The sequence below is a fragment of the Dendronephthya gigantea genome, unplaced genomic scaffold, assembly GCF_004324835.1.
Source record: "Dendronephthya gigantea isolate DGI-Jeju-01 unplaced genomic scaffold, DenGig_1.0 000052F, whole genome shotgun sequence".
In the NCBI taxonomy this organism is placed as follows: Eukaryota; Metazoa; Cnidaria; class Anthozoa; order Malacalcyonacea; family Nephtheidae; genus Dendronephthya; species Dendronephthya gigantea.
This window is the reverse complement of record NW_021163062.1, coordinates 87,639-114,098: the sequence shown is the minus strand read 5'-3', so window position 1 is coordinate 114,098 and position 26,460 is coordinate 87,639. Positions and strand designations below refer to the sequence as shown.

The 26,460-nt window shown below is 34.7% G+C and overlaps 2 protein-coding genes and 10 long non-coding RNA genes across 13 annotated transcripts in view; all 12 read left to right on the top strand.

Moving 5' to 3' along the window:
* LOC114528912 (cubilin-like) overlaps positions 1 to 12,318 on the top strand; it is a 40,170-nt gene extending 27,852 nt beyond the window's left edge. Inside the window, exons 8-18 of the mRNA XM_028550623.1 lie at positions 4,961 to 5,071; positions 5,471 to 5,530; positions 6,105 to 6,200; positions 6,911 to 7,006; positions 7,716 to 7,811; positions 8,861 to 8,971; positions 9,371 to 9,430; positions 10,005 to 10,100; positions 11,149 to 11,265; positions 11,997 to 12,056; positions 12,230 to 12,318. Of these exons, the coding sequence (XP_028406424.1) occupies positions 4,961 to 5,071; positions 5,471 to 5,530; positions 6,105 to 6,200; positions 6,911 to 7,006; positions 7,716 to 7,811; positions 8,861 to 8,971; positions 9,371 to 9,430; positions 10,005 to 10,100; positions 11,149 to 11,265; positions 11,997 to 12,056; positions 12,230 to 12,318 (992 nt within the window). The remainder of the gene's footprint in view (positions 1 to 4,960; positions 5,072 to 5,470; positions 5,531 to 6,104; positions 6,201 to 6,910; positions 7,007 to 7,715; positions 7,812 to 8,860; positions 8,972 to 9,370; positions 9,431 to 10,004; positions 10,101 to 11,148; positions 11,266 to 11,996; positions 12,057 to 12,229) is intronic.
* LOC114528903 lies at positions 103 to 828 on the top strand. The gene is made up of 3 exons (XR_003687553.1): positions 103 to 122; positions 302 to 418; positions 799 to 828. It is a non-coding gene; the product is annotated as an uncharacterized LOC114528903 (long non-coding RNA).
* On the top strand, positions 1,172 to 1,971 carry LOC114528905. The gene is made up of 3 exons (XR_003687556.1): positions 1,172 to 1,241; positions 1,422 to 1,538; positions 1,930 to 1,971. It is a non-coding gene; the product is annotated as an uncharacterized LOC114528905 (long non-coding RNA).
* Positions 2,018 to 2,749, top strand: LOC114528902. The gene is made up of 3 exons (XR_003687552.1): positions 2,018 to 2,046; positions 2,227 to 2,343; positions 2,733 to 2,749. It is a non-coding gene; the product is annotated as an uncharacterized LOC114528902 (long non-coding RNA).
* LOC114528909 lies at positions 3,624 to 4,365 on the top strand. Its single transcript, XR_003687560.1, has 3 exons — positions 3,624 to 3,650; positions 3,830 to 3,946; positions 4,325 to 4,365. It is a non-coding gene; the product is annotated as an uncharacterized LOC114528909 (long non-coding RNA).
* LOC114528900 lies at positions 4,752 to 6,653 on the top strand. Of its 2 annotated transcripts, none has more exons than XR_003687548.1 (3): positions 4,752 to 4,780; positions 6,105 to 6,221; positions 6,614 to 6,653. It is a non-coding gene; the product is annotated as an uncharacterized LOC114528900 (long non-coding RNA). The 2 variants fall into 2 exon arrangements; XR_003687550.1 differs by lacking the exons at positions 6,105 to 6,221; positions 6,614 to 6,653 and adding exons at positions 4,961 to 5,077; positions 5,471 to 5,512.
* On the top strand, positions 6,702 to 7,459 carry LOC114528898. The gene is made up of 3 exons (XR_003687546.1): positions 6,702 to 6,730; positions 6,911 to 7,027; positions 7,420 to 7,459. It is a non-coding gene; the product is annotated as an uncharacterized LOC114528898 (long non-coding RNA).
* Positions 7,508 to 8,603, top strand: LOC114528899. Its single transcript, XR_003687547.1, has 3 exons — positions 7,508 to 7,536; positions 7,716 to 7,832; positions 8,564 to 8,603. It is a non-coding gene; the product is annotated as an uncharacterized LOC114528899 (long non-coding RNA).
* Positions 8,669 to 9,412, top strand: LOC114528904. The gene is made up of 3 exons (XR_003687554.1): positions 8,669 to 8,680; positions 8,861 to 8,977; positions 9,371 to 9,412. It is a non-coding gene; the product is annotated as an uncharacterized LOC114528904 (long non-coding RNA).
* LOC114528908 lies at positions 9,797 to 10,555 on the top strand. The gene is made up of 3 exons (XR_003687559.1): positions 9,797 to 9,825; positions 10,005 to 10,121; positions 10,515 to 10,555. It is a non-coding gene; the product is annotated as an uncharacterized LOC114528908 (long non-coding RNA).
* Positions 10,946 to 11,699, top strand: LOC114528906. The gene is made up of 3 exons (XR_003687557.1): positions 10,946 to 10,969; positions 11,149 to 11,265; positions 11,659 to 11,699. It is a non-coding gene; the product is annotated as an uncharacterized LOC114528906 (long non-coding RNA).
* A 427-nt stretch (positions 12,319 to 12,745) lies between the features above and the next one.
* Positions 12,746 to 26,460, top strand: part of LOC114528895 (fibrillin-3-like) — a 38,899-nt gene continuing 25,184 nt past the window's right edge. Inside the window, exons 1-3 of the mRNA XM_028550620.1 lie at positions 12,746 to 12,779; positions 21,465 to 21,587; positions 22,609 to 22,737. Coding sequence (XP_028406421.1) covers positions 12,746 to 12,779; positions 21,465 to 21,587; positions 22,609 to 22,737 — 286 coding nt within the window. The remainder of the gene's footprint in view (positions 12,780 to 21,464; positions 21,588 to 22,608; positions 22,738 to 26,460) is intronic.

The window sequence follows — 26,460 nt, the reverse complement described above, 5'->3', positions numbered from 1 at the left end:
TCTAGATATAAATGAATGTCAAACAAATCCTTGTGATGTAAATGCAAATTGCACCAACACTGATGGTTCATATAATTGTACATGTAACATGGGCTATGAGGGCAATGGTAACAACTGTACAGGTAAAGTGAACATAGAATATCGGCATAAACAAAATTTTACATTCTTTTTTGATTAAATTGCTCACCATGCCATATACTAAGCTAAGTCTGGTTGTTAATAATTATATAATGAATAATTTTTTTTTTTCAAAATAAAACTCAATGTAATCTTTCAAACGTCATCTATAAAATATTTTTAGAAATCAATGCATGTCAAACAAATCCTTGTGATGTAAATGCAAATTGTACCAATATCGATGGTTCGTACAATTGTACTTGTCACATGGGCTATGAAGGCAATGGTTATAACTGTACAGGTAACGTAAAAATAGAATACGGCATATTCAAAAGTATGTTTATGTGCATTGTCAAAAATTGATTTTCTTCCGGCTTTCGATCTCTCCGAAAGGTGCTATTTATCTGCTGCTTCCTCTTCAGCTACCTAGCTCACACGATTACTCTAGCTAATTTGCTTGTTTGCTCTAGTATAATGCTGTATATACCGCTTGAGTTAGTCTTTCCTTCCAGCATGCCTAAGTTTAAAATGGAAAGGGATTTTAGATTCTTTTCATGTACTTTTACTCAGCATGTTATTATTTAATACTTTTGTTTTGGGAAAAGTATAGAAAGATTTCTACCGATTTCAAAATCAAACTCAATTTAATCCTTGCCAACGTCATCTGTAATATGTTTCTAGATATCAATGAATGTCAAACAAATCCTTGTGTGTAAATGCAAATTGTACTAATACTGATGGTTCATATAATGTACTTGTAACATGGGCTATGAGGGCAATGGTAATTACACTGTACAGGTAGGTGAACGATAGAATACGGCAAAACAAATTTTGACATTCTTTTTTGATGTACAATTGTTCACCATTCCATATGCTCAGCTAAGCTAGTCCTGCTTGTTATAATTATATAATGAATAATATTTTCTTTTTGAAAAAGTAAGAAAAGATTTCTACAGATTATCAAAATCAAACTCAATGTAGTCCTTGCCAACGTCATCTGTAATATGTTTCTAGATATAATGAATGTCAAACAATCCTTGTGATGTAAATGCAAGCACCAACACTGTGGTTCATAAATTGTACATGTGACATGGGGTATGAGGGCAATGGTATCAACTGTACAGGTAAAGTGAACATAGAATATCGGCCTAAACAAAATTTTACATTCTTTTTGATTAAAATTGCTCAATATGCCATATACTAAGCTAAGTCTGGTTGTTAATAATTATATAATGAATAATATTTTTTTTTTCAAAATAAAACTCAATGTAATCTTTCAAACGTCATCTATAATATATTTCTAGAAATCAATGCATGTCAAACAAATCCTTGTGATGTAAATGCAAATTGTACCAATATCGATGGTTCGTACAATTGTACTTGTCACATGGGCTATGAAGGCAATGGTTATAACTGTACAGGTAACGTAAAAATAGAATATCGGCATATTCAAAAGTATTTGTTATGTGCATTGTCAAAATTGATTTTCTTCCGGCTTTCGATCTCTCCGAAAGGTGCTATTTATCTGCTGCTTCCTCTTCAGCTACCTAGCTCACACGATTACTGTAGCTAATTTGCTTGTTTGCTCTAGTATAAATGCTGTATATACCCTTGAGTTAGTCTTTTGCTTCCAGCATGCCTAAGTTTAAAATGGAAAGAGGATTTTAGATTCTTTTTTATTTGTAATTTTACTCAGCATGTTAAAAGTTTTTTAATACTTTTGTTTTGGGGAAAAGTATAGAAAAGATTTCTACAGATTATCAAAATGAAACTCATATTAATCCTTGCCAACGTTATCTGTAAATTTTCTAGATATAAATGAATGTCAAACAAATCCTTGTGATGTAAATGCAAATTGCACCAACACTGATGGTTCATATAATTGTACATGTAACATGGGCTATGAGGGCAATGGTAACAACTGTACAGGTAAAGGGAACATGGAATATCGGCATAAACAAAATTTTACATTCTTTTTTGATTAAAATTGCTCAATATGCCATATACTAAGCTAAGTCTGGTTGTTAATAATTATATAATGAATAATATTTTTATTTCAAAATAAAACTCAATGTAATCTTTCAAACGTCATCTATAATATATTTCTAGAAATCAATGCATGTCAAACAAATCCTTGTGATGTAAATGCAAATTGTACCAATATCGATGGTTCGTACAATTGTACGTGTCACATGGGCTATGAAGGCAATGGTTATAACTGTACAGGTAACGTAGAAATAGAATATCGGCATATTCAAAAGTATTTGTTATATGCATTGTCAAAATTGATTTTCTTCCGGCTTTCGATCTCTCCGAAAGGTGCTATTTCTGCTGCTTCCTCTTCAGCTACCTAGCTCACACGATTACTCTAGCTAATTTGCTTTTTTGCTCTAGTATAAAATGCTGTATATACCCTTGAGTTAGTCTTTTCCTTCCAGCTGCCTAAGTTGAAATGGAAAGAGGATTTTAGATTCTTTTTCAGTTTAATTATACTCAGCATGTTAAAAGTTTTTTAATACTTTTGTTTTGGGGAAAAGTATAGAAAAGATTTCTACAGATTATCAAAATGAAACTCATATTAATCCTTGCCAACGTTATCTGTAATATGTTTCTAGATATAAATGAATGTCAACAAATCCTTGTGATGTAAATGCAAATTGCACCAACACTGATGGCTCATATAATTGTACATGTAACATGGGCTATGAGGGCAATGGTAAAACAACTGTACAGGTAAAGGGAACATAGAATATCGGCATAAACAAAATTTTACATTCTTTTTTTAAAATTGCTCAATATGCCATATACTAAGCTAAGTCTGGTTGTTAATAATTATAATGAATATATTTTTATTTCAAAATAAAACTCAATGTAATCTTTCAAACGTCATCTATAATATATTTCTAGAAATCAATGAATGTCAAACAAATCCTTGTGATGTAAATGCAAATTGTACCAATATCGATGGTTCGTACAATTGTACGTGTCACATGGGCTATGAAGGCAATGGTTATAACTGTACAGGTAACGTAGAAATAGAATATCGGCATATTCAAAAGTATTTGTTATATGCATTGTCAAAATTGATTTTCTTCCGGCTTTCGATCTCTCCGAAAGGTGCTATTTATCTGCTGCTTCCTCTTCAGCTACCTAGCTCACACGATTACTCTAGCTAATTTGCTTGTTTGCTCTAGTATAAATGCTGTATATACCCTTGAGTTAGTCTTTTCCTTCCAGCATGCCTAAGTTGAAAATGGAAAGAGGATTTTAGATTCTTTTTCAGTTTAATTATACTCAGCATGTTAAAAGTTTTTTAATACTTTTGTTTTGGGGAAAAGTATAGAAAAGATTTCTACAGATTATCAAAATGAAACTCATATTAATCCTTGCCAACGTTATCTGTAATATGTTTCTAGATATAAATGAATGTCAAACAAATCCTTGTGATGTAAATGCAAATTGCACCAACACTGATGGCTCATATAATTGTACATGTAACATGGGCTATGAGGGCAATGGTAACAACTGTACCGGTAAAGTGAACATATAATATCGGCATAAACAAAATTTTACATTCTTTTTTTGATTTACAATTGCTCACCATGCCATATACTAAACTAAGTCTGGTTGTTAATAATTAATTAATGAATAATATTTTTTCAAAATAAAACTCAATGTAATCTTTCAAACGTCATCTATAATATATTTATAGAAATCAATGCATGTCAAACAAATCCTTGTGATGTAAATGCAAATTGTACCCATATCGATGGTTCGTACAATTGTACTTGTCACATGGGCTATGAAGGCAGTGGTTATAACTGTACAGGTAACGTAAAAATGAAATATCGGTATATCCAAAAGTATTTGTTTGCATGTCAAATTGATTTTCTTCCGGCTTTCGATCTTTCGAAAGGTGCTATTTATCTGCTGCTTCCTCTTCAGCTACCTACGATTACTCTAGCTTTTGCTTGTTTGCTCTAGTATAAATGCTGTATATACCCTTGAGTTAGTCTTTTCCTTCCAGCATGCCTAAGTTGAAAATGGAAAGAGGATTTTAGATTCTTTTTCATTTGTAATCATACTCATCATGTTAACAATTGTTTAATACTTTTGTTTTGGGGAAAAGTATACAGAAGATTTGTACAGATTATCAAAATCAAACTCAATTTAATCCTTGCCAACGTTATCTGTAATATGTATCTAGATATCAATGAATGTCAAACAAATCCTTGTGGTGTAAATGCAAATTGTACTAATACTGATGGTTCATATAATTGTACTTGTAACATGGGCTATGAGGGCAATGGTAATTACAACTGTACAGGTAAGGTGAACGTAGAATATCGGCATAAACAAAATTTGACATTCTTTTTTTGATTTACAAATGTTCACCATTCCATACGGTCAGCTAAGCTAGTCTGCTTGTTATAATTATATAATGAATAATATTTTCTTTTTTAAAAAGTATAGAAAAGATTTCTACAGATTATCAAAATAAAACTCAATAAAGTCCTTGCCAACGTTATCTGTAATATGTTTCTAGATATAAATGAATGTCAAACAAATCCTTGTGATGTAAATGCAAATTGCACCAACTCTGATGGTTCATATAATTGTACATGTAACATGGGCTATGAGGGCAATGGTAACAACTGTACAGGTAAAGTGAACAAGAATATCGGCATAAACAAAATTTTACATTCTTTTTTGATTAAAATTGCTCACCATGCCATATACTAAGCTAACTCTGGTTGTTAATAATTATATAATGAATAATATTTTTTTTTTCAAAATAAAACTCAATGTAATCTTTCAAACGTCATCTATAATATATTTCTAGAAATCAATGCATGTCAAACAAATCCTTGTGATGTAAATGCAAATTGTACCAATATCGATGGTTCATACAATTGTACTTGTCACATGGGCTATGAAGGCAATGGTTATAACTGTACAGGTAACGTAAAAATAGAATATCGGCATATTCAAAAGTATTTGTTTTGTGCATTGTCAAAATTGATTTTCTTCCGGCTTTCGATCTCTCCGAAAGGTGCTATTTATCCGCTGCTTCCTCGTCAGCTACCTAGCTCACACGATTACTCTAGCTAATTTGCTTTGTTTGCTCTAGTAAGTTGTTTTATATACCCTTGAGTTAGTCTTTTCCTTCCAGCATGCCTAAGTTTAAAATGGAAAGAGGATTTTAGATTCTTTTTCATTTGTAATTATACTCAGCTTGTTAAGAGTTATTTAATACTTTTTTTTTGGGGAAAAGTATAGAGAAGATTTGTACAGATTATCAAAATCAAACTCAATGTAATCCTTGCCAACGTTATCTGTAATATGTTTCTAGATATCAATGAATGTCAAACCAATCCTTGTGGTGTAAATGCAAATTGTACTAATACTGATAGTTCATATAATTGTACTTGTAACATGGGCTATGAGGGCAATGGTAATTACAACTGTACAGGTAAGGTGAACATAGAATATCGGCATAAACAAAATTTGACATTCTTTTTTATTTACAATTGTTCACCATTCCATATGCTCAGCTAAGCTAGTCTGCTTGTTATAATTATATAATGAATAATATTTTCTTTTTGAAAAAGTATAGCAAAGATTTCTACAGATTATCAAAATCAAACTCAATGTAGTCCTTGCCAACGTTATCTGTAATATGTTTCTAGATATAAATGAATGTCAAACAAATCCTTGTGATGTAAATGCAAATTGCACCAACACTGATGGTTCATATAATTGTACATGTAACATGGGCTATGAGGGCAATGGTAACAACTGTACAGGTAAAGGGAACATAGAATATCGGCATAAACAAAATTTTACATTCTTTTTTGATTAAAATTGCTCAATATGCCATATACTAAGCTAAGTCTGGTTGTTAATAATTATATAATGAATAATATTTTTATTTCAAAATAAAACTCAATGTAATCTTTCAAACGTCATCTATAATATATTTCTAGAAATCAATGCATGTCAAACAAATCCTTGTGATGTAAATGCAAATTGTACCAATATCGATGGTTCGTACAATTGTACGTGTCACATGGGCTATGAAGGCAATGGTTATAACTGTACAGGTAACGTAGAAATAGAATATCGGCATATTCAAAAGTATTTGTTATATGCATTGTCAAAATTGATTTTCTTCCGGCTTTCGATCTCTCCGAAAGGTGCTATTTATCTGCTGCTTCCTCTTCAGCTACCTAGCTCACACGATTACTCTAGCTAATTTGCTTTTTTGCTCTAGTATAAATGCTGTATATACCCTTGAGTTAGTCTTTTCCTTCCAGCATGCCTAAGTTGAAAATGGAAAGAGGATTTTAGATTCTTTTTCAGTTTAATTATACTCAGCATGTTAAAAGTTTTTTAATACTTTTGTTTTGGGGAAAAGTATAGAAAAGATTTCTACAGATTATCAAAATGAAACTCATATTAATCCTTGCCAACGTTATCTGTAATATGTTTCTAGATATAAATGAATGTCAAACAAATCCTTGTGATGTAAATGCAAATTGCACCAACACTGATGGCTCATATAATTGTACATGTAACATGGGCTATGAGGGCAATGGTAACAACTGTACAGGTAAAGGGAACATAGAATATCGGCATAAACAAAATTTTACATTCTTTTTTGATTAAAATTGCTCAATATGCCATATACTAAGCTAAGTCTGGTTGTTAATAATTATATAATGAATAATATTTTTATTTCAAAATAAAACTCAATGTAATCTTTCAAACGTCATCTATAATATATTTCTAGAAATCAATGCATGTCAAACAAATCCTTGTGATGTAAATGCAAATTGTACCAATATCGATGGTTCGTACAATTGTACGTGTCACATGGGCTATGAAGGCAATGGTTATAACTGTACAGGTAACGTAGAAATAGAATATCGGCATATTCAAAAGTATTTGTTATATGCATTGTCAAAATTGATTTTCTTCCGGCTTTCGATCTCTCCGAAAGGTGCTATTTATCTGCTGCTTCCTCTTCAGCTACCTAGCTCACACGATTACTCTAGCTAATTTGCTTTTTTGCTCTAGTATAAATGCTGTATATACCCTTGAGTTAGTCTTTTCCTTCCAGCATGCCTAAGTTGAAAATGGAAAGAGGATTTTAGATTCTTTTTCAGTTTAATTATACTCAGCATGTTAAAAGTTTTTTAATACTTTTGTTTTGGGGAAAAGTATAGAAAAGATTTCTACAGATTATCAAAATGAAACTCATATTAATCCTTGCCAACGTTATCTGTAATATGTTTCTAGATATAAATGAATGTCAAACAAATCCTTGTGATGTAAATGCAAATTGCACCAACACTGATGGCTCATATAATTGTACATGTAACATGGGCTATGAGGGCAATGGTAACAACTGTACAGGTAAAGGGAACATAGAATATCGGCATAAACAAAATTTTACATTCTTTTTTGATTAAATTGCTCAATATGCCATATACTAAGCTAAGTCTGGTTGTTAATAATTATATAATGAATAATATTTTTATTTCAAAATAAAACTTAATGTAATCTTTCAAACGTCATCTATAATATATTTCTAGAAATCAATGCATGTCAAACAAATCCTTGTGATGTAAATGCAAATTGTACCAATATCGATGGTTCGTACAATTGTACGTGTCACATGGGCTATGAAGGCAATGGTTATAACTGTACAGGTAACGTAGAAATAGAATATCGGCATATTCAAAAGTATTTGTTATATGCATTGTCAAAATTGATTTTCTTCCGGCTTTCGATCTCTCCGAAAGGTGCTATTTATCTGCTGCTTCCTCTTCAGCTACCTAGCTCACACGATTACTCTAGCTAATTTGCTTGTTTGCTCTAGTATAAATGCTGTATATACCCTTGAGTTAGTCTTTTCCTTCCAGCATGCCTAAGTTGAAAATGGAAAGAGGATTTTAGATTCTTTTTCATTTGTAATCATACTCATCATGTTAACAATTGTTTAATACTTTTGTTTTGGGGAAAAGTATACAGAAGATTTGTACAGATTATCAAAATCAAACTCAATTTAATCCTTGCCAACGTTATCTGTAATATGTATCTAGATATCAATGAATGTCAAACAAATCCTTGTGGTGTAAATGCAAATTGTACTAATACTGATGGTTCATATAATTGTACTTGTAACATGGGCTATGAGGGCAATGGTAATTACAACTGTACAGGTAAGGTGAACGTAGAATATCGGCATAAACAAAATTTGACATTCTTTTTTGATTTACAAATGTTCACCATTCCATACGGTCAGCTAAGCTAGTCTGCTTGTTATAATTATATAATGAATAATATTTTCTTTTTTAAAAAGTATAGAAAAGATTTCTACAGATTATCAAAATAAAACTCAATAAAGTCCTTGCCAACGTTATCTGTAATATGTTTCTAGATATAAATGAATGTCAAACAAATCCTTGTGATGTAAATGCAAATTGCACCAACTCTGATGGTTCATATAATTGTACATGTAACATGGGCTATGAGGGCAATGGTAACAACTGTACAGGTAAAGTGAACATAGAATATCGGCATAAACAAAATTTTACATTCTTTTTTGATTAAAATTGCTCACCATGCCATATACTAAGCTAACTCTGGTTGTTAATAATTATATAATGAATAATATTTTTTTTTTAAAATAAAACTCAATGTAATCTTTCAAACGTCATCTATAATATATTTCTAGAAATCAATGCATGTCAAACAAATCCTTGTGATGTAAATGCAAATTGTACCAATATCGATGGTTCATACAATTGTACTTGTCACATGGGCTATGAAGGCAATGGTTATAACTGTACAGGTAACGTAAAAATAGAATATCGGCATATTCAAAAGTATTTGTTTTGTGCATTGTCAAAATTGATTTTCTTCCGGCTTTCGATCTCTCCGAAAGGTGCTATTTATCCGCTGCTTCCTCGTCAGCTACCTAGCTCACACGATTACTCTAGCTAATTTGCTTGTTTGCTCTAGTATAGTTGTTTTATATACCCTTGAGTTAGTCTTTTCCTTCCAGCATGCCTAAGTTTAAAATGGAAAGAGGATTTTAGATTCTTTTTCATTTGTAATTATACTCAGCTTGTTAAGAGTTATTTAATACTTTTGTTTTGGGGAAAAGTATAGAGAAGATTTGTACAGATTATCAAAATCAAACTCAATGTAATCCTTGCCAACGTTATCTGTAATATGTTTCTAGATATCAATGAATGTCAAACCAATCCTTGTGGTGTAAATGCAAATTGTACTAATACTGATAGTTCATATAATTGTACTTGTAACATGGGCTATGAGGGCAATGGTAATTACAACTGTACAGGTAAGGTGAACATAGAATATCAGCATAAACAAAATTTGACATTCTTTTTTGATTTACAATTGTTCACCATTCCATATGCTCAGCTAAGCTAGTCTGCTTGTTATAATTATATAATGAATAATATTTTCTTTTTGAAAAAGTATAGAAAAGATTTCTACAGATTATCAAAATCAAACTCAATGTAGTCCTTGCCAACGTTATCTGTAATATGTTTCTAGATATAAATGAATGTCAAACAAATCCTTGTGATGTAAATGCAAATTGCACCAACACTGATGGTTCATATAATTGTACATGTAACATGGGCTATGAGGGCAATGGTAACAACTGTACAGGTAAAGTGAACATAGAATATCGGCATAAACAAAATTTTACATTCTTTTTTGATTAAAATTGCTCACCATGCCATATACTAAGCTAAGTCTGGTTGTTAATAATTATATAATGAATAATTTTTTTTTTCAAAATAAAACTCAATGTAATCTTTCAAACGTCATCTATAAAATATTTCTAGAAATCAATGCATGTCAAACAAATCCTTGTGATGTAAATGCAAATTGTACCAATATCGATGTTTCGTACAATTGTACTTGTCACATGGGCTATGAAGGCAATGGTTATAACTGTACAGGTAACGTAAAAATAGAATATCGGCATATTCAAAAGTATTTGTTATGTGCATTGTCAAAATTGATTTTCTTCCGGCTTTCGATCTCTCCGAAAGGTGCTATTTATCTGCTGCTTCCTCGTCAGCTACCTAGCTCACACGATTACTCTAGCTAATTTGCTTGTTTGCTCTAGTATAGTTGCTTTATATACCCTTGAGTTAGTCTTTTCCTTGCAGCATGCCTAAGTTGAAAATGGAAAGAGGATTTTAGATTCTTTTTCATTTGTAATTATACTCAGCATGTTAACAGTTATTTAATACTTTTGTTTTGGGGAAAAGTATAGAGAAGATTTGTACAGATTATCAAAATCAAACTCAATTTAATCCTTGCCAACGTTACCTGTAATATGTTTCTAGATATCAATGAATGTCAAACAAATCCTTGTGGTGTAAATGCAAATTGTACTAATACTGATGGTTCATATAATTGTACTTGTAACATGGGCTATGAGGGCAATGGTAATTACAACTGTACAGGTAAGGTGAACATAGAATATCGGCATAAACAAAATTTCACATTCTTTTTTGATTTACAATTGTTCACCATTCCATATGCTCAGCTAAGCTAGTCTGCTTGTTATAATTATATTATGAATAATATTTTCATTTTGAAAAAGTATAGAAAAGATTTGTACAGATTATCAAAATCAAACTCAATGTAGTCCTTGCCAACGTCATCTGTAATATGTTTCTAGATATAAATGAATGTCAAACAAATCCTTGTGATGTAAATGCAAATTGCACCAACACTGATGGTTCATATAATTGTACATGTAACATGGGCTATGAGGGCAATGGTAACAACTGTACAGGTAAAGTGAACATAGAATATCGGCATAAACAAAATTTTACATTCTTTTTGATTAAAATTGCTCACCATGCCATATACTAAACTAAGTCTGGTTGTTAATAATTATATAATGAATAATTTTTTTTTTTCAAAATAAAACTCAATGTAATCTTTCAAACGTCATCTATAAAATTTTTCTAGAAATCAATGCATGTCAAACAAATCCTTGTGATGTAAATGCAAATTGTACCAATATCGATGGTTCGTACAATTGTACTTGTCACATGGGCTATGAAGGCAGTGGTTATAACTGTACAGGTAACGTAAAAATGAAATATCGGTATATCCAAAAGTATTTGTTATATGCATTGTCAAAATTGATTTTCTTCCGGCTTTCGATCTCTCCGAAAGGTGCTATTTATCTGCTGCTTCCTCGTCAGCTACCTAGCTCACACGATTACTCTAGCTAATTTGCTTGTTTGCTCTAGTATAGTTGCTTTATATACCCTTGAGTTAGTCTTTTCCTTGCAGCATGCCTAAGTTGAAAATGGAAAGAGGATTTTAGATTCTTTTTCATTTGTAATTATACTCAGCATGTTAACAGTTATTTAATACTTTTGTTTTGGGGAAAAGTATAGAGAAGATTTGTACAGATTATCAAAATCAAACTCAATTTAATCCTTGCCAACGTTACCTGTAATATGTTTCTAGATATCAATGAATGTCAAACAAATCCTTGTGGTGTAAATGCAAATTGTACTAATACTGATGGTTCATATAATTGTACTTGCAACATGGGCTATGAGGGCAATGGTAATTACAACTGTACAGGTAAGGTGAACGTAGAATATCGGCATAAACAAAATTTGACATTCTTTTTTGATTTATAAATGTTCACCATTCCATATGCTCAGCTAAGCTAGTCTGCTTGTTATAGTTATATCATGAAAAATATTTTCTTTTTGAAAAAGTATAGAAAAGATTTCTACAGATTGTCAAAATCAAACTCAATGTAGTCCTTGCCAACGTTATCTGTAATATGTTTCTAGATATCAATGAATGTGAAACAAATCCTTGTGGTGTAAATGCAGATTGCACTAATACTGATGGTTCATATAATTGTACTTGTAACATGGGCTATGAGGGCAATGGTTACAACTGTACAGGTAAGGTGAATATAGAATATTGGCATCAACAAAATTTTACATTCTTTTTTAATATACAATTGTTCACCATGCCATATACTCAGCTAAGTCTGCTTGTTAATAATCATACAATGAAGAATTTTTTGGGGGGAAAAGTATAGAAAAAGATTACTATACAGATTATCGAAATCAAACTGAAGATAATTCTTGCCAACGTTATCTGTAATATGTTTCTAGATATCAATGAATGTCAAACAAATCCTTGTGATGTAAATGCAAAGTGCACTAATACTGATGGTTCATATAATTGTACTTGTAACATGGGCTATGAGGGCAATGGTTACAACTGTATAGGTAAGGTGAACATAAAATATCGGCATAAAGAAAATTTTACATTCTTTTTTCATTTACATTTGTTCGCCATGCCATATACTCAGCTAAGTCAGCTCGCTAATAGTTATACAATAAAATAGTTTTGTGTTAGGAAAAAGTATAGAAAAAGATTTCTACAGATTATCAAAATCAAACTCAATGAAATGCTTTTGAACGTCATCTATGATATATTTCTAGATATCAATGAATGTCAAACAAATCCTTGTGGTTTAAATGCAAATTGCACTAATACCGATGGTTGGTATAATTGTACTTGTCACATGGGCTACGAGGGCAATGGTTACAACTGTACAGGTAACGTAAAAATAGGTTATTCTCGTATTCAAATTATTTGTTATATCATGCAGTGCTAAAATTTATTTTCTTCTGTTCTTTTGTCGCAAAGTCAAATCTGAATGCGAGCGATATTTATCCGCTGTATCCGCGACAGCTAGGTAGACCACATGAATAGTTTAATTCCCGTTTTTGTTTGCTATAATAGTTAAATAATTAAAACATGAATTAGTCTTTGGCTTGGATCTGACGTGCCTAAGTTGAGGAAGGAAAAAGAAGTTTACATTCTTTTTTCATTTACAATTTTTCACCATGTTATAAACTCAACTAAGTCAGATTGTTAATAATTATATAATGAAAATTTTTTGTTTTGGGTGAAAGTATAAAAAAAGATTTCTACAGATTATCAAAATCAAACTCAATGAAATCCTTTTGAACGTAATCTATAATATATTTCTAGATATCAATGAATGTCAAACAAATCCTTGTGATGTAAATGCAAAGTGCACTAATACTGATGGTTCATATAATTGTACTTGTAACATGGGCTATGAGGGCAATGGTTACAACTGTATAGGTAAGGTGAACATAAAATATCGGCATAAAGAAAATTTTACATTCTTTTTTCATTTACAATTGTTCGCCATGCCATATACTCAGCTAAGTCAGCTTGCTAATAGTTATACAATAAAATAGTTTTGTGTTAGGAAAAAGTAAAGAAAAAGATTTCTACAGATTATCAAAATCAAACTCAATGAAATCCTTTTGAACGTCATCTATGATTTATTTCTAGATATCAATGAATGTCAAAGAAATCCTTGTGGTTTAAATGCAAATTGTACTAATACTGATGGTTCATATAATTGTACTTGTCACATGGGCTACGAGGGCAATGGTTACAACTGTACAGGTAACGTAAAAATAGGTTATTCTCGTATTCAAATGATTTGTTATATCATGCAGTGCTAAAATTTATTTTCTTCTGTTCTTCTGTCGCAAAGGCAAATCTGAATGCGAGCGATATTTATCCGCTGTTTCCGCGACAGCTAGGTAGACCACATGAATAGTTTAATTCCCGTTTTTGTTTGCTATAATAGTTAAATAATTATAACATGAATTAGTCTTTGGCTTGGATCTAACGTACGTAAGTTGAGGAAGGAGAAAGAAGTTTACATTCTTTTTTCATTTACAATTGTTCACCATGCTATATACTCAGCTAAATCAGATTGATAGTAATATGTTTTATGTTCGGGAAAAATACAAAATTTTGTACAGATGATCAAAATGAATCTTAATATAGTCCTTGCGAACGTCATCTGTAATAATTGTATTTCTAGATATCAATGCATGTCAAACAAATCCTTGTGATGTAAATGCAAATTGTACCAATTCTGATGGTTCATATAATTGTACTTGTCGCATGGGCTATGAGGGCAATGGTTATAACTGCACATGTAACGTAAAAATAGAATATCGGCATATTTAAAGGTATTTGGTATAATTGCATTGTCAAAACCTTATTTCTTCCGGCTTTCTTTCGGAAAGGCAAAGCTGAACCCGAGCGATCTTTACCCGCTATTTCCCCGACAGCTACATAGCTCACACGATTACTCTAATTTCCTTGTTTGCTTTCGTAGTTGTTTTATATTCCCATGAATTAGTCTTTACCTTCCAGCGTGCCTAAGTTAAAGATGAAGTGAGGATTTTAGATTATTTTTCATTTTTCATTCACTTTGCCATTGTTCACCATGTCATTTACTCAGCTTGTTGATAGATATTAAATAAAATATTTTTGTTTTGGGGAAAAGTAAGGAAAAAATTAATCTCTCTACAGATTATCAAAATCAAACTCAATATTCCCCTTGCCAATGTTATCTGAAATATGTTCTTTAATGTCCCCTTCGCTGATATGTAATAACTCACACAAATCTTTAGCTTTTCTACAATCGCTTTAATACAAAATACACAAACGATACAAAACGAAAGAACACACTTCAAACGACAGCCTCGTGATAAGTTGTCACGTGACTTTAATCTAATACAAATAAATCTAATCAAGTATCCCGATTCTACATCCCTTCCTTTCCAGTCAATTTAGTGTTCGAACAACCAATCATAACTTCAACTACACGAACTATCGTGTTCATACTGTTTCGTAATATATTTGTATCACTTTGGTTTGTCCATGATAAAATCATTGAATCGCTCGGGTAATCTAATCTCCCGCTTAAGTCTATTGGTGATAACCGTTTCGCTATCCGGTTGCGGCTGTTGTTGGGACTCGCTTTCCGTAGCTGACTCCACTGGATTATTATATGGTTTTACAAATGAACTGTCTCTCCTAAAGATCGAGCCATCGTCCGCCTCTACCATCACTTCGTTCCCCTCCTTCGTGACCACCGTATACGGCTCCTTTTCGTAGTTGGCAGCTAACTTCCCTGACGTTTTAGTGTTCCGTAGTAGTACTTGGTCTCCTGGTAGAATAGTGCTATCATTTGCCCTCCTTTTTTCATCTGCATTAGCTTTTTGTACTAGCTTGTTTCGCCAATCGCGATCCCTTATGTTCTCATCAAAGTCGTCTATATCTCCCCTAAGTTCTGGAAGTTTACTTCTCAGTTCACGTTTGAACATAAGGAACGCTGGTGTTTTTCCAGTTGTGACTTGCGGTGTTGTTCTATACGCAAGAAGGAATTGTGGTAACTCCTTTCTCCAATCCTTGCCTTCAACTTGGGCCACTTTTAGTGCCTTGAGAAGAGTGCGATTTTGGCGCTCCACTTCACCGTTAGCTTGTGGCCAAAGTGGTGGTGACGTTCTGTGTTCAATATTCACTTGTTGTAAAAACCTCTTGAACTCCTCACTAACAAACTGTCTCCCGTTGTCTGATTTCAACGAGTAAGGAAAACCAAATCTAGCAAAAATTTCGTTTAGCGCTTTGATAATCTTTTCTGAAGTTGTTGAGTGCATAATGGAAACTTCGTAGTATCGACTATAGTAATCCACGACTACCAGCAAGTATTCTCCGGTTGGCATTGGCCCCATCAAGTCTACTGCGACATCTTGCCATGGGCCTGTAGGCATCTCGGTCCGTTTCATGGGTTCCGGTACATTATACTGGCTGACTACTTGACATCCATGACACGATTTACACACTCGTTCAGCATCTATGTCCATCTTGGGCCACCATACTTTCGTTCTTAATCTGCTTTTCGTCTTTACAATTCCTTGATGGCCTTCATGTGCCGCTTCCAAAACCTTTCTTCGCAACATCTGAGGAATAACGATTCGATTCCCCCGTAAAACAAGTCTACCAATCATGCAGAGCTCATTCTTTACACACGCATATGCCGACAGTTTACATTTAGTCCAATCTCCCGATTCGATATAGTATCGCACACTTTGTAATTCAGCGTCGATTTCTGACGCTCTCTCTATTTCTTTAGTCGTTAAGGCCACGGGTGTCGCTTGTATGGCAACGAAACGGATGACGTCCTCTTTCTCGCTGCTGTGGTCTTTTGGATCTTCTGGTTCATTCTAGACAAAGCATCGGCAATGTTCGTCTTTCCAGGCCGGTAAACGACCTTGAAGTTGTGGCACTGAAGCGTAATACCCATCTTTCGATCCTTGCTGAGGGTTTCGATGTCTTGTTGAAAATACACTCTAGTGGCTTATGGTCAGTTTCCAGTTCGAATTCACGACCATACACATATATATTAAACCGCTCGCAAGCCCACACGAGTGCAAGTGCTTCCTTCTCTGTTTGGGCGTATCGCCGCTCTACGTCCGAGAGGTTCCTGGAGGCATACGACACCGCTCTCCACTGGTCTCCTTGCAGTTGTAGCAACACAGCTCCAATTCCCTCCGGCCCTGCATCCGCGACGATTCTCGTTTTGCAGTCGTTTCTAAAATAAGCCAGGGCTTCAGCCCTAGTCATCATCCATTTCAGCTTCTCAAACGCCTGCTGTTGCTCTGACCCCCAAACGAACGACTGTCCCTTTCTTAGTACACGACGCAACGGCTCTGCAATCTGCGCAAAGTCCGGGATAAACTTTGCCGAATACTGTACTAACTGTACGAACGACCTAACTTCCGAAACATTTTGCGGTGGTCTAGCGTTGACTACAGCAGCAACTTTCTCTTCACTTGGTGCCACCCCTTTGGCACTGGAGCTTGTGGCCAAAAAAGGTCAAGGCCGGAAGTCTAAACTGACATTTGTCCCCATTTACGGTAAGACCTTTCTCTCGCAGACGTGTTAGTACTTTATAAAGATTCTCATCATGCTCGGATAAATCAGCCCCGTAAACAATAAGATCATCCGCAATATTTGCCACCCCATTGCACCCTGCCAAAACATCTGAGATTATTTTCTGGTACTTCTCTGGAGCTGAAGTAATTCCGAACATCAGTCGACGATATCTATATAACCCCCGGTGTGTCACGAACGTCGTAATGTCCCTTGAATCCTCTGTGAGTTCCACTTGATGAAACCCCCATTTGAGGTCTATCTTACTAAATACCGTTGCTCCATTTAAATCATACAAAACTTCTTCTATGGTCGGAATAGGATGTCTTTCCCTTACAATCGCCTCGTTTGCCCTTCTCATATCGATACAAACTCGAATATCCTTTCCATCTGCTTTTGGAACAACCACTAATGGTGAAACCCACCTTGTAGGTGTTGCTTCTGGCAATTCTTCGATAATACCCATGTCGAGTAACTCGTCTAACTTATCGTCTACTTTGTCCCTTAGACCGAATGGCAGTCTACGCACCGGCTGAGCAACTGGTATAACATCCTCATCGATATGCAGTTTCAGCTTGTAATCCTTAAGTAGTCCGACTCCAGTAAAAATATCAGCAAACTCCTCACGAATATCTGAATCACTTCCCTCTTGTGTGACCGTGTTAACAGTTCTTATTATTTCTTCAGGTCCAACCCTGAGTACTTTCAATTGTTCGGCTGTTTTCTTCCCCAATATAGGCCTTCCGTTCTCTTTAATCACAGTGAAATCGTCTACACATCTTTCACTGTTTGCCTCGCACACAATCTCTGCTGTAAATGTCCCTACAACGTCGATTGGCTCTTTCTGTCCATACGCAAACAGTTTCTTGTCTGATACCCTTGACTCGCACCTAACATGTTTTCTTTTAAGATAGTTCCAGAGTTCACAATCAATTACATTACATGTTGCACCTGAGTCAATTAAAATACTTTCTAGTTTCACTCCTCCAATAATTAGATCCACCTGACCCATATCTTTTTGTCCATGCCCACCAATAACAAAGGCATAGTCATCTCTTGTTGGTGTTTTTCCTTCTTCCTCAGAGACTTTATATGCTCTTTTCTCCTCCTTTTTTTCTTTCTCCTTGTTGTGCTTCTCCCCTGCTTTTTTGCAGCAAGCTGAGAAGTGACCTATGATTCCGCATTTATTGCAGCTCTTGGACTTTGCTGGACAATTTGCGTCTCGAGCAAAGTGCCCAGTTTTATTACAGTTGTAACATCGTCGTACGTTATCCTTGTTGTCGTGCCCAGTCCCCTTGGCTGAGTATCTGCGCTCTTTCTGATCTGTGTTGACCTTTTTCTCTTTTCGTCCGCTCCAACGCGATTTATGACTCACAACGTTTACTGTATTCGAACCTTCCATTGATTTCAACTGCTCTTCTACCGCCTCATATGCCCGCGCAATATCTTGTAAATCCTTGAGTGTTGCATTAACGCGTTCAAGAAACTTCCGTCTAAGCTTTGAGTCGCCACATTTCTCAATTAGTTGGTCTCGAATTGCTTCTTCCACGTTCTGAAATTCGCACGTAGTAGCTTTTTGCCTAAGACGCGAAACAAAATGATCCACTTTCTCGCCGTTCATCTGACTCATTTGACGAAACTGGTGTCTCTCAAACGGTAGATTCACTTTAGGGACGAAATACTCATCCAAGACCTTGACGCAATCCTTAAACTCTTTCTCTTCGTCTTCGTTTACTAACGTAAAATATAGTTCTTGCAACTGCAACCCCCCCGTATGCAGAAGTAATGCCACTTTCTGTTTGTCATTTATTACTCCCTTTGCCGTTAAAAACACATTAAATGACCGCTTCCAGCGCTTCCATCTCACAGCCAAATTCGTTGGGTCTTCCCTGGGGTTAAAGCAAGGAAGCCCTTTGACGTCGCTTGTCAATAAACTTGCTTGAGCGCCTGCCGGATTGCCGTTTTGTCCTGCGCCATCTTCGTCCGCGACAGACATTTCAAATATTTTCGCTAAATACTACACTCCCGATTGGTAATCTTGCCAAAATCACGGCTATAATGTTAGACGAAGTTCCATCCTCGTCGCCAATGTAATGTCCCCTTCGCTGATATGTAATAACTCACACAAATCTTTAGCTTTTCTACAATCGCTTTAATACAAAATACACAAACGATACAAAACGAAAGAACACACTTCAAACGACAGCCTCGTGATAAGTTGTCACGTGACTTTAATCTAATACAAATAAATCTAATCAAGTATCCCGATTCTACATGTTCCTAGATATCAACGAATGTCAAACAAATCCTTGTAATGTAAATGCAAATTGTACCGATACTGATGGTTCATATAACTGTACTTGTCGCATGGGTTATGAGGGCAATGGCTACAACTGTAACTTGTTATCTCCGTTGTTCAAATATATTTTCTCTGAATTTCTATTGCAAGGCGAAGATCTGAATGCGAGCGATATTTCTATTGCTGTTTCACCGACACCTACCTACAGTAGCTCACACGATTATTTAATTTCCTGGTTTGCTAAGTTTGCTTATAATTATTTAGAATGTTTTATTTGGGGAAAAATACAAAAGATTTGTACTGATAATCAAAATCAGTCTCAATTTAATGCTTGCAAACGTGAAGCTTTGCAGTCTTTAGAGCTTTGCCGAGAGGTCGAATAAAGCATTCTATAATTGTGTTGCCTTGGAGCCACTTTGGGCGTCGAAACTCGGCTTTTATACCAATGGTCTGTAAATAACGGGAGTAGTCTTCCCCAATGAATGGCGGTGCTTTGTCGGATCGAATGGTTTTGGGGATGCCGTGCACCGTGAATATTTTATCAAGTTTGGCTGATTATCACGGAAGCTTTTGTAGAGTTTACCACCTTTTTCTCTGGAAATCGTAAATAACGAACAATGACTACAAGCAGATATACTCTCCGGCCGCGAGTGGCCCGTAAAAGTCAATACTTTTATTAGGCTTTCGGCATCTCTGCGATGGTAATTGGTTCTGGGTGGGTTTGGACTTGCAACCGCTTGACCGGTGATGCACTTATCCATAGTCTTCTTTATCATGTTTTCGATGTGGTGAAACCACGCTTTTTCCCGAAGCAAAGCTTTTGTTCTCCGTATACGTATACCTAAGTACATGTTCATGCGCGATATGAAAATGCTCTCTGTCGTAAACTGTGTTGTACAACTATGCGATTTCCTCGTAGTATTGTCCATAGGAAAAAAATCGAATGTTCATCTTTTACATGTTTATACTCGTTGACGACTTGAGATTCCCAATGGTTAAGTCTTATTGCAGCACGTAAACCTTTTAGTGTAGGATCTCCATTTGTTTTTTCGATAGCCTACTTGAATTTAATTACAGTAAAATATTTATAGCTACACCTCTGTCATTTTCTCTTGTTCGTGTACGCTATTTGCAGTGGGATGTCTTGATAAATAGTCTGCGGGGTTCTCCGCGCGAGATTTATACACTACTTTAAAATGGGCTATAATCGTGAAATCTACCGCTCTATGCGTGTAGAGGCCTTTGCATTTCTCTTTCCATATATTATCTCCAGCGGCTTATTGTCGGTAATTAAGATAAATTCGCCACCATATAAAAACAAGTGGAATAGCCTTACAATGACATTACAATAACTAATCTTATTGACGATTGGTTTTCCACTGCGTTTGGAAATATTTTTTTATAAACTGCTCATGGCGATTGAAGCCCTAAGGGACATTAGTGATCACAAGGATATTATAACACAAAATATCTCAGCTGCTAGCTTCACTGGAGAATCAGTTGACAAAACCATCCTATATATGCACGCCCCTATTGATGCGTGGGCATAAACCTTAAATTGAAGGCATAAACCTTCAATTTTGTGCTCAAGCAAATCCAATTAGTGATGAAGGCCACACTGCTAAAAGATGTAAATGAGCGCGTGAATCAGTTGAAATTCAGTTGAAAGTCTAGAACGTCTGGCAGAATCAAACTGACTCAAAATTCCTTTCAATGCATATTCTGGACATCCGTGCAACTACCATGCAGATAATTATATATACTCTCATTAAGAAAAGTGTATCAAGTGAAAAATAACGAATTGCCGTATGAACAAAATGTTCCAAATCGCTAATAACCAAAACTATAATTTACGTTGTAAGGGTAATGATTTTCTCTTACAAAAACAAAAAAAAACAGGTTATATGAACGTGGAAAAGGACGTGCTTTCCGTTACCATTTTGTTATAGTTTTGGTTAAAATTTAAATTTCTTAAATCGGCATTCTTAAATTGGCACAGGTATATAATATAAACAGCTCGGAAGATAATAATCCGTCATCAGGTAGACATTTATACTTCATAAAAGGAACAACTATACAATCTAATTGGGCTTTATTACATATTAAACGTACGTTGAAAAACCCAGCTCGTTCGTTAAATCTTCAATTATATATATTACGTTTAAAGATGTTGATGAATGCAGACTTGGGAATCACACCTGTCACAGTCAGGCAACGTGCAGAAATACCAATGGGTCGTTCACTTGTACCTGCAATGAAGGTTATACAGGAAATGGAACCACGTGTGAAGGTATGCAATTAACAATACAACTTTGCAACCACTGGCACGACAATTATCCCGTTCGTTGATCAGCTCTATTGTATTATTGGGCCATAGCTTGAAGCTTCATTAAATTGGGATAGAGTATATTCAAATATTTTACCTACTCCCAGCTGATTTATTTTGTACGCTATTGTTCCTATGATATGTAAACGTAAATGTATATAAATATATTTAACCTCCTCCCAATTTAGTCCTAACCGGACTATAAACCGTCACAGTCCAGCAACGCGGCAAAACTTGCAAATGCGGCACTAGCTTGTCGATTTAAAAGTAAAGAAAAAAGTCAGCTGTGCACTTTGGGCAACAGTTAGTGGACCAGGATAAAAAAAACTGTTTTCCCGAGATGTCAGTATTTGTTATTATATTTAGTGTCAAAATGATAAAAAAACGGTGTCCAAGAAGGAATAAATTTTAATACCTTCACAGATTAGAATAATACAAGGATACAACGATAAAAAGTTAACTTTAAAAACGCTAGAAAGCAAGTAATGTCTAAGAAATAAACAACGTCAATGTCAACAGTTTACTGAATGAAATTGAGCTTTTGCTTTTGTATGATATTTCAGGGACACGTTGCTAGGGAAAGCATAGCGATGGGCCCAGGGTTTCCACAAATGCGAGGGAATCTCCTTGCAATTGACAACCACAAGGGAGGGAGGGATCTTTGTTAATAGGATACATTATGCATTCTTTTCAACTTTTAGTTAATATAACCAGAGAGCAGCGTCTTCAAACAATTTGGCATCAAAATTAATGTGGTATGACAACTACCTGAAATAGACAAAACACATCTCGACGTTTCGACCTGAGGGCCTTCGTCAAGAGAATTGTTTTTAAAAAACCAACTCTCCTGAAATACTAATACTAACTTTTATTAACGTCTATTAATTTTTAGGGAGTTGTTGTACCACATTTGATGCTAATTTTTAGTTAATTCTGCTTTTCTACAATATTAGGCTAAATGGATTTCCCATTTCTATCTTTGCAGACATAAACGAATGTGTTGCAGCACCGCGAAAATGTTCAGGTGCAGGTCAAGAATGTTTCAACTTTCCTGGAGCATTCCGTTGTAATTGTTTTAGTCCAAGACAGCAAATTATTGATGGAGAATGTACTGGTAAGTCTCGCGTACATGAAGCGTAACATTGTTGGCAACCTCGGCCACCTGCATGTGCCTGCAATTCCTCTTCGTTTCATTACCTTAAAACGAGATATGGACACCCGTGTTCTGAATGTAATACAAAAATAACCAATCTAGGTGTTACTAATTACAATTCCGGTTCATATTTCGCGCATGGTCCTGATTAACAAAAACGACCAACTTTACCGTCTAATGTCAAGTGTATGCACACTGTTCAAAAAATTAGAACTTAAACAACTTTTGGTTCTGTATATTGTGTGACACAATACCCGGGTGTAATTAGAATATCTGAGCAGAATTATTACCTCGTGTTCCGTCACGTGGTTAAAGGAGTATTTCCATTGGGTACAAAATGTCACGCGATCGACTTTTTGCGATCGCTTTTCTAATAGACCTTTCCGCACGTGGCGCGTTGGTTTTGCGTGGAAAGATTTGACTGGCTAATTTGCAGAGCGGGATAGAGTTCGGACAAGCAAAACATTGAAAGCAATATATACTACAAGCCTATAACAATAGATATCACGACGATAATATATGTCAATATATATGGCAATATATGTCAATGAAAGTATACCACTAAAAACGCGTGATGATTTAAACGATCAACTGTTTGAATGCTTATGGATTACTATCCGCCCAAAGTGGTTACCAAGATCAATTTCAAGGATTGCAGTAGGATGCGCATACCTTCCACCAAACCTAAATGTATCTGAAATTGACAATTTCTATGATTATATCAACAATTGTTATGACCAGCTTTGTCTAGAAAGCCCACATACGGCAATTATTCTAGGAGGCGATTTCAATCCAGATAGTAATGGGTTCCAACAAAACCGTTTAAAGAGGCATTGTCATCTTAAACAAATTGTAACGCAACCTACCAGAAACAGAAACATCCTTGATTTAATATTCACTGACATGGCTGACTGTTACGAAACTCCGGAAATCCTAGCCCCACTGTCAACGTCGGATCATAATATCATCAGCTGGAAATCCAAGTCTCATATTACGGAGAAAGGAACTACGATTAAAATCAAAGTGAGAAAAATCCGACAGCAGCAGTTAGAGAATTTCGAATCTCTACTAGCAAGTTATAACTGGTCTTCGGTTCTTTACACCTCCGACATCAATGAAAAAGTCAATACCTTTCTTCAGGTCACTGAGAATATGATTTCTGAATATTTTCCGGAAAAAACGGTTAAAGTTTATAGTAAGGATAAACCTTTTATGACAGCTAAAATAAAATGGTTGATTCTTAAAAGGAATATGGCTTTTAAAAATAAAAAAGTTGAGCGTGTGAAAAGTCTCAGAAGACAAGTCTCGGCAGAAATTCGGAAAGCGAAAATCGATTTCTACGAGAATAAAGTAAGTCCAAACTTTAAAAACCACCCTAAATCTTGGTGGAAACAAATGAAGGGCTTGATCGGCAAGAAAACTGCTAAACCAATAATGTTGGATCCCAATACTGGGTTTCAGATGGATGATAAGCAGTCTGCTCATTATATAAACGATTATTTTGCAAACTTAACTAAGAATTATCCGAAAGTGAACGAAAATTGGTTGGAATTTCAATGTATAGAAAATCTACCTCTAATTACTGTCGACCAGGTACAACGAGAATTGCGTAAAATTAACCTTAATAAAGCACCTAGTCCTTATGATCCCTCTCTGAAGATCTTGAAGATTTTTACAAAATATTTTGCTGTACCTTTTACCGAAATCTTCAATGAATCTTTTCAATCAAAAACTTTTCCTGAGATCTGGAAAAAATATAAGGTATCTGGAATCCCTAAATCTGTACCATGTACACATGTTGAAGAGTTAAGACCAATTGCTTTAACTAGTGTCCTAGCAAAGGTTCAAGAATCTTTTGCTGTTCAGTGGATATATGAAGATACCGATGAAAAAATATCTGATTCTCAATATGGGGGTCTACCACGATCATCGACAATTAATGCGCTGGTTAATTTAATACACAAGTGGCATAAATCATTGGATGAACTGCACAGAGTGATAAGAATAGTCTTTTTGGATTTCCGAAAGGCATTTGACCTTATCGATCATAATAAACTCTTAGAAAACATGCGAGAAATTGGTGTAAGACCTGCTCTGATCAAATGGTATGCATCGTACCTGGACGAGAGATCTCATTTTACACAGTTTGGAAACGGAGTATCTGATTTTGCGAATGTTATGGGAGGCGTTCCGCAAGGCAGTAAGCTGGGACCTATTGCTTTTGTGGTTAAAATTAATATGTTACCTAGTGCTATAGCAGAAGCTGTTGTAGGAAATGGAAATAATGATGTCGTTGTGGATGAAGATACGATTCTCTTCATGGACGATACCCAAAAAAGTGCAAAGAGATGATTATCGACTTTCGAAAGGATAGAACAGCTATTCCTGCAACAGAAGTCGATGAATGCATCCTAGAAAGAGTAAGCTCTTATAAATTACTTGGATTGTGGTTAGACGATGATCTAAAATGGAGAACAAATACGGAATACATTGTCAAAAAGGCAGCTAAACGATTATCTCTTTTAAAAATTTTAAAAGGATATAATGCTCCGCGAGATGATTTGAAAACTATTTATACTTCGGCAATTCGATCAATCGTAGAATATGGAGCTCAAATTTGGCATGGGAGTTTGACAGAGGAACAATCTAGGGATATAGAGAGAATTCAAAAGCGTGCAATGAAAATTATATGCCCGGAAAAGAATTATGAACAAGCATTAACTGAATGTGGTATTAAAACTTTAGAAAGTCGAAGAGAGTTAATGTGCATAAACTTGATAAAGGATATAAAGGACCCTTCACATAAACTCAATGATTTGCTACCACCAACTGTAGGTCAATTACGGGAGAGAGACACGAGACTTAATGTAAATAAAATTTACAATTTTAAATGCAGAACAGAGCGCTTTAGAAATAGTCCTCTAGTATATGCGATTCGTAAGTACAATCTCAAAATTGATGATTCTTAACTATTTTATTAGTTTCTTAATATTTAAAATATAGTTTTTGTAATTTACTTCTAGCTTTGTAATATAGATTAGAGTATGAATTATTGTAATTCTAAAATGTAATATTTCTTAAATTATTTTTATGAACCTGTAAATCACATTGTAATTTAGCTGTCTAAGCTACTTTATGTGTATTTTTTAATAATAATAATAATAATAATAATAACAGATGAAACGTTGAATGTGTATAATTTGAGAAACTTTCTCCTAGACAAAGGAATAACAGCAGCGAACTACGAAAAGGCAAATTTGTTGTTGTTTGCAAAGTCAGCCGTATAAAAATGAAGCTTTCAACCAATGTTTGATTTCCACAAAGATAAGCTTGACCTGAAAGATCGATTGCAAATTTCCTGATCCTTTCAGTTTTCAAGCGTCAGAAATGTCTGGACCCCTTGAAAATATTCCACGTTCATCAAAGATATATTCAGCTTTTTGATATTTAAATCAAGCGAATACGAATAATCTGAGTTATGAGATGAAATACTTAACACCAAACCTTTAGCCGTATACGAAATTAAAGCTATTAAAAAGTTATATTTCATGTAGAAATTTCGAGAGTTAATCTTAAAGGGAAATAATTATCTAAAAAAGATTTTTTAGCGGTTGGTAATTGTTTTTTTAAAAAATTTCCTTGTAGTTTAAGTCTTTAAACTTCGAAATATAACTTTTCAATAGC